The 7,348-nt window shown below is 35.1% G+C and overlaps 2 protein-coding genes across 5 annotated transcripts; both read left to right on the top strand.

Moving 5' to 3' along the window:
- Positions 1-2,333: 2,333 nt before the first annotated feature.
- Positions 2,334-4,789, top strand: LOC111917087 (ABSCISIC ACID-INSENSITIVE 5-like protein 2). 3 transcript variants are annotated; one of them, XM_023912752.3, is made up of 4 exons: positions 2,334-2,562; positions 2,701-3,920; positions 4,009-4,080; positions 4,367-4,789. In XM_023912752.3, exons 2-4 carry the CDS (start codon positions 3,096-3,098, stop codon positions 4,445-4,447), a joined length of 978 nt encoding a protein of 325 aa, XP_023768520.1. In that variant the 5' UTR covers positions 2,334-2,562; positions 2,701-3,095; the 3' UTR covers positions 4,448-4,789. The 3 variants fall into 3 exon arrangements, with proteins under 3 accessions (XP_023768520.1, XP_042753069.1, XP_042753068.1); XM_042897135.2 differs by lacking the exon at positions 2,334-2,562 and having other exon boundaries at positions 2,569-2,829; positions 2,903-3,920; XM_042897134.2 differs by lacking the exon at positions 2,334-2,562 and having other exon boundaries at positions 2,569-3,920.
- A 293-nt stretch (positions 4,790-5,082) lies between these two features.
- On the top strand, positions 5,083-7,251 carry LOC111917086 (uncharacterized). 2 transcript variants are annotated; one of them, XM_042897133.2, is made up of 4 exons: positions 5,083-5,461; positions 5,779-6,294; positions 6,411-6,492; positions 6,827-6,970. In XM_042897133.2, exons 1-4 carry the CDS (start codon positions 5,168-5,170, stop codon positions 6,832-6,834), a joined length of 900 nt encoding a protein of 299 aa, XP_042753067.1. In that variant the 5' UTR covers positions 5,083-5,167; the 3' UTR covers positions 6,835-6,970. The 2 variants fall into 2 exon arrangements, with proteins under 2 accessions (XP_042753067.1, XP_023768518.1); XM_023912750.3 differs by lacking the exon at positions 6,411-6,492 and having other exon boundaries at positions 5,084-5,461; positions 6,827-7,251.
- The last annotated feature ends 97 nt before the right edge of the window (positions 7,252-7,348 follow it).

The following is a 7,348-nucleotide window of genomic DNA, read 5'->3' as shown; positions in this document are numbered from 1 at the left end:
AAATTAAAGAACTCAAACTGAGCACAGTTGGTGATGTGGCAAGTTTGGTCAACAAATCGAAAAAATTCAAAGTCAATTTAGGGAAATTGGTCAATAAATGTCAATATGGCAAAGGGGTAACCGGGTGACCCCTTCACTTTAGCCAAAAAGACTTAATTGACCGGACAAAAAGGACTTGGTTCCCTCATAAAGTCATCAAAATAATTTAGGGACTAAAAGGATAAACCCTAGAAACTTCATAGGACGTATGTGTCATTTTCCCAATAATAAAAAAAATATAACATATCATTACTTCAAAAAAAAGACATTATCTTACTTTAAAAAACCATAACATAACTTAAAGAAATCCTAAACACTTAGGGAAAAAAACTACAAATCTTAAACTGAAATTTTTCAGAAGACGAATATGATGACATTTTCTAGTGATTTTGGGATAAATAGATATAGAAAGATATAAGAATTGGATTTATGTTTAGAAAAACTTGTCGTTTACCCGTGCAAAGCGGCGACGGCGAATAGTCTCTGAACGTTCTATTTTGAGGGTCGCATATAGTTTGATTTTGTGAATTGTTTCCTTTCCGGTGAACGGTGAATAGTTTATGAGCTACATACACAAGTGGTTGGTTTGTTTCATCTCGGTGATATATTTGATCAAAAACATAAACGCATCGTTGTTTTAGGTTAATGCATTTTGGTTTCAAAATATATGCATGTTGATGTATTTGATTAAAATGAAAGTAAATTATTGTTTTTGGTTAAAAATAAAAATGTGTCGTTTTATGCAAAGCAGCCACAATGAGTAGTTTTTTTAGACAATTAGGGGCTCCCATCTCTTATTAATTTTCCAAAAAGTAAATTTATAATCCTCTATTTTATTTTTTTTATTTTTTTATTCTAGTTATTGATTTTATCATATTTCCAATATAAAATAAAAAATATTAGAATTCTTGTATAAATCAAAGGAGGTTAAATTTACATGTCATACATTTTTAATACATTTTTAGTAATTGTATAAGCAAATAGTAAATTATCGTTTTGATGATCATAATTTCATTACAAATCAATGCGTTATTTAAAATAATGAAATTAGAAAAGGGAAAAATAATTACATGAAATACATAAACTTTTAAACATCACCATTGTTATATATGTCATAATATGCTAACCATCTCTTTCCTATAAAAGACAAACGTTTGTATAATTTACGGTTAGAGAAGAACTTGCTAAACACTAAAAGTTTATAACATAGTTATGAGAATATACTAATGATTATGCATCTACATTTTGCCTGAAAAATGAATAATTGTAAGACCTTTCGATATGCCTAGCACGAGCATGCTCGTGGTCCAGCTGGCCACGAACAACGGTCGTGCACATTTGTTTGTGGTTGGCCGTTTTCGTTTTGGTTTATGGTGGGAGAACGACGGTGCATGCTCAACAAAATCGTTTCTTTGTTTGACCGAATATATAGCCGTTGAACTGTTAACTTTTCCAAAAATAAATAAATAATAAAATTAAACATAAATTTTAACAACTTTTACCTATAAAAACCACACTATACACTCATATTTTTTACACAATTCTTTTCTTTCTCTATACACAAAAACACACAACATTTCATAACCAAAAAACCATGGACCCCAAACAAAATACCCCCCTAAACTTTAGAAATCGCAAACCCGATAACTCTTTTGCGTTAAAAACCACCCCACGCCAATTCCCGATCATGAAATCACATCAAGGTGGTTTTGGCAGTTTGTTTTATCATAATATCATAAGAAATGTTGAATGGTTTTACATCATTATATAAAAACGAAGATATGATATATAGAATTGATCTTAATAGTGTTATCGATAATTTTGCATTTAGAAAGGCAAAAAAGATATTTTTTTCTTTAAATTAGTTGTTTGTATATTTATGTTTTTTGATAATGTTATTAATGATTTTAATAAAATGGTGTGTTTTTTCAAATCTTTATTACATTTGTGACTTTCAGGAGTCTTTGTTTCTTAACATTGAGACTCAAAATATGTTTGAATCAATTCTGAAATAATTATGAAAAAATATAATTTTAAAATGATTCAGGAGACCAACCGTCTTTTGAAATTAAAAAAAAAAAAAGACCAAACTACCATATTACCGCCAAACCACAGTTATTATTCATGTTATTTACTCTATTATAAAACTGTAAAAAATTATTTACAACCATATTGTTATTAAGTTAGAAAAGTAAGAAACGGTAAAAATCTGAAATGAGATTATAATGAAATTGACATTCATAAGTTTATTTGGCTTGATTACATTATCTGCATACATATCCAACCAAACCCCTCTTGACTCGTGAAAAAGAAGGGCAAAAGATCGAAAATAGGAAAAGTGAAAGAAGAAGGGGGCAGTTTTTCGTTTTTCGTTTTGAAGATTCAAGATCAGATCTTTGGGCGTGCAATTTCTGTTTTTTTCCGACGTTTTATTAAATAAATATTTTCATAGTCAGCAGATATATACTTGGAATTTCTATCAACCTGGCATCAAAATTTTCTCTCCCCAATTGTGGTGGTGGGGTAAGTGAGAAAATAGATTACAACTATAATAATATTATATTCACCCATTCTTCTACCAGTACGAGAATCTAGAATGTGGTCATATGTTTCGTTTATGTTGGATTAACCCAATTTATAAATCCATACTTCGTGTTCTAGATTTTCTGATTTGCTGAACAAAATGGTTTCTTTTGATACGAAGAACGTTCTTGAAGATTTGTTGTCGCTGATGCTGCATGGAAGAAGAAACTAAATCTGCTCTTCGATGGTCAGGGTTTTTCCTCTTCGGTGAGTTGTTGTTCATTTGCATCTCCTGCAACACTTTGTTTGTGATGATTATGCCCGATTTGCATTTCTTTAGGAGGGTTGGGGTCGGAATCCAGGGACTGTAACTAGAACACCCTTTGCGTCCCCTTTGAATTGAACTGTGCTATTATCAATCCGCACTTGTTTCATCGATTGTAACGAAGGGGTTTTCATCTTAATTTTGGTTTATCACTTTTGATCGATTGTTTAGTAAAATAGAGGGTACATCCGGAGTGTAGACTGAGAAAATGGGATCAAACGGGCGTGGTGGCGAGCCCCAACTACCAAAACCAGATGGATTGGCAAGACAAGGTTCATTGTATAACCTAACTTTAGATGAGGTTCAACAGCAATTAGGAGATCTTGGAAAACCCTTAAGTAGTATGAATCTTGACGAGCTTCTTAAAAGTGTTTGGACTGCTGAAGCAAATCAAGGTATGATGACGTTGACAGGTGGGCAGGCGGATTACACCCACCATGGGGTGGGTCAAGGTCAACCTTCATCTCTAGCTCGCCAGTCAAGCCTTACTCTTTCTCATGATCAAAGAATGAGAACTGTGGATGAAGTATGGCAAGATATCCAACAAGGTCATAAGAGTAAAAGTAATAACAATAATGCTGATAAGAAGGGTAGTCGAGAGAGACGACCGACACTAGGTGAGATGACATTGGAGGACTTTTTGGTGAAAGCAGGGATTGTTGCAGGATCTTCTCCTGGAAAGAAAAATACAGGTGGTGGTGGTTCTGTTATAGGAGGAGTTGATTCAAATGTGGGACATGGACATCAACAAGCACAATGGATGCAGCAGTATCAGGTTGCACCAATTCCACAACATGTGTATATGACAGGTCATCATCCTGTTCAACAATCTTTGCCAATGATGGAAATGGGGTATCCTGAGACACAAATGGCTATTTCTCCTTCACATTTGATGCATAATTTATCGGATACACAGACTCCTGGAAGGAAAAGAGTTGCTTCTGGAGATGTCATGGAGAAGACTGTTGAACGGAGGCAAAAGAGAATGATCAAAAATAGAGAATCTGCTGCACGCTCACGAGCAAGAAAGCAGGTAGCTACCTTTTTTTTTTTTTTTTTCCTTTAATTTCTTTCCAAGTTGTAAAGAAGGTGTAAGAGATTTGTTTATGGTTGTTGAACAGGCTTACACCCATGAACTGGAGAACAAGATTTCACGTTTGGAAGAGGAAAACGAAAGACTTAAGAGACAGAAGGTATGCTTGTTTTCCAAAGTCTTTGTTTTTGTTAGATTTTCATTTTCCTTAAAAATATGCAACAAGTTTATCAAAAGAATAGTCTCTATGTTGAGCTTGAGCTTGAGTAGTTTTGGGAAATCCCTTTGTGCGTTCAATTCTTGTTTTGAGCTGATCCAAGAGCAAAACATGTATCATATTCATTGCACCTAGAGACTAGTTAGCCTGGATTGATTATTAGACGATTTAATAAGATTATGAATTTATTTTGGTGATTAATATGACGTGATGTGGTTTGTATTTGCAGGAGGCGGGGAATGTTATACCAAGCGCACCACCACCAGAACCAAAGTACCAGCTGCGAAGAACAAGCTCCGCTCCTTTCTAGCAACATTTCTTTCTTGGTGATAAGGAGATATCATGTAGAGAGAGAGAGAGAGAGAGAGAGAGCCATTTCAGTTTTTACTTTTTTACTTTTTTACTTTTTGTTACTTGTTAGGAGACATGGTTTTGATTGATATATGGCTTCTTGTGTTTGTTTGGTACTAGTGTTGTTTCTTAGTTTAATAGTAGTTTTGTTTGAATAGTGTATCGATCTATCTATCTATCGTGGGTGATTTGATGGATTCAGGACACCAACACTATTCCTTGTATGTACTATGTATATTGTTAAGAAGACAAGTGTGAATCTTTGTAATCACAATGTCACTATTAAGTTTTTCTTCATATATCCTTCCGTCATTGTGTAATCACAGCTTTATCCTTACTTCTTTCATATCTAAGCCACTAAACAGACGTTTAACAATCATCCATTGTCAAAATCACCATTGCCACCAAACAAGATGAAGAAAATCCCGAAAAACCAAAATAAAAAGGATAAATCCCAATCCACGGATATTTTTGTTAGTTATTTGTGTGGTAGCATTATGAATCAAAAATTAAAATAAATTCATAAATTTTTTTGAGAATTTATGTGCACTAAAATACAATTAAGACGATATAAGGGCCATTTATAAATATTTTTTTGGGCGCGACTCAAAGAAAGCATTACCAATCCCCCTATCCATAACTCCACCATCGTCTTCCCTTCCCTTCCCTTTACATTCTAATGGCCGCTGCCGCTACCACAACCACCACCTTCCAGAGAACACCCACCCTCCATCTGCCCCTAACACCAAATCGCTTTACCAGCTACTCCAAGTTCTCTTCTGCATCTTTTCAACGCAGCAGACAGTCATGGCCAACACAACTTCCCCTTATGTCCTCCAACTCCTCAATCTCTCCCTCTTATAAGTTATCTCGTCTCCCAGTTGGCTTCTTCTTCTGCTCCGCTTCTTCACACGACGAAACCCTTGTGACTGAAGATGAAAAGGGCGTCGCCACCGAAGAATTTCAATCCCAGGTACTGTTAATTTGTTTTAGGCTAGTGATTCGAATTGACATCCGATATTGGCGCACGTAATCTCAAAAGTACTTCACTTTTGATTGTGACTTATGTTTTCCAGATTTTAAAACCCAATTTTGATTTCCAAAACTTAACCTAGTATATGTAGAAGAAATTAAGTCGCTTACGGTTTTGGAATTTCTCAGATTCAATATTTGCACAAACAGTGTAATGCTAATATTATGTTTTAATCAATCATCTGTAATTTCCTTTATCAAGTTTAGTTTTTTCTTCACTTATTGAACATCGTGTCATGCTGACCAATGTATTCATAGCCGGAGGATACAGAAGACGCTACTGTAGAGGTTGACTCAAGCGAGAGTGATGGTAGTGAAGTGGAAGAATCGCCTGCATCCATTTTAGCATCACTACAGTCATACAAAGAGGCATTGGCAGATAATAACGAGTCAAAAATAGCTGAAATTGAAAGTCATTTGAAGTCAATTGAAGATGAAAAGTTGGTTTTAGAAAGACAAGTGGCAACACTATCGGATGAGCTTTCAACTGCAAAAGATCGAGTTCTTAGGATAAGTGCAGATTTTGACAATTTCAGGAAAAGGACAGAAAGGGAACGTGTCACATTGGTAGCAAATGCTCAAGGTGAAGTTGTTGAGAGTCTTTTGGCTGTTCTGGACAACTTTGAAAGAGCTAAAGCACAAATAAAAGTGGAGGGTGAAAAAGAGGAGAAAATTAATAACAGCTACCAGAGTATATACAAGCAATTTGTGGAGATTTTAGGCTCTCTTGGTGTTGTTTCTGTGGAAACAACCGGACAACCATTTGATCCATTGGTAATTCCTCTTTTTCTTTCTTTTTCACATTAAGTGTTGTTGTCTGGATAAGATAAAATATGATGCTAAAAATAAAGTGAAGAAAATGATTAAGCCTACTTGATCATTGGCTGCAGGCAAATCCCAGAGCCAGAGTTGGCTCGAAATTCAGTCGAGTACTTGATGATCTTTTTCAAAGGATGGAAAAACTTTATTCAGGTTTTATCAAGACCTAAAAATACATGTTTTTAGCTCAAACCAAGTCTTGATTGATTCGAGCTAACTCACTCAAAGGTCAAAACTCAAAAGTGGGCTCCTGTGTGGTTGGTGTGCCACTTCAAGTCTGTTGTTGATCTGATTATTTTCTTTCATTCATTTTGGCATGTCACACTCATTGGTTTGACATTGTGAGGGTTATTGAAAACCTAAATACCTTGTGACATAATTTAAAATTTCTTTCATTAATGGAAATAGTTCCTCTTTATCTATATGTTGAGAAATTGTAATGGTTGTAGATTAGTGTTTTTGACATTTGTCTTTTTGATGGTAAAAGCTGCATGAAGCAATTATGCGTGAGGAGTCAACCGAATATGAAGAAGGTGTGGTAATTCAAGAATTTCGCAAAGGGTTCAGAATTGGTGAGAGGCTTTTGCGTCCATCAATGGTGAAAGTTTCTGCTGGGCCAGGACCTGGAAACACTGAATCAGTGGGCCCATCAGAACCGGAGGGTCAAGCTCCAGAAGAAGAAGAAGAAGTCCAATCAGAATCATCTGCAGCTCAGGAAGAATGAATGATAAGAGAGAGTTATTATATAAATTCAGTTAGTGAACCTGAACCCATTATTTTACTTTGCAGGAGGGGTGTGTCGTGCCTTTGCCTCCTGTAGTTAGGGATTGAAATCGGTCTTTTTGCAAACAACTGTCATTATAATGCTTTTCTGTTATACTTTTGACATATTTTTGGTTCCATGTTCCTTAATTTTTGACTTCTTGTCTATTACTGCTATACTGTAGTGTAGGGTTTATGACTTATGTCATGGAATGACAACCAATTTATTACTAATTTGCTTTTTAGG

The sequence above is a fragment of the Lactuca sativa genome, chromosome 8 (assembly GCF_002870075.4).
Source record: "Lactuca sativa cultivar Salinas chromosome 8, Lsat_Salinas_v11, whole genome shotgun sequence".
NCBI lineage: Eukaryota > Viridiplantae > Streptophyta > Magnoliopsida > Asterales > Asteraceae > Lactuca > Lactuca sativa.
The sequence above is the reverse complement of the archived record's forward strand: the minus strand, read 5'-3'. Positions and strand labels throughout refer to the sequence as shown.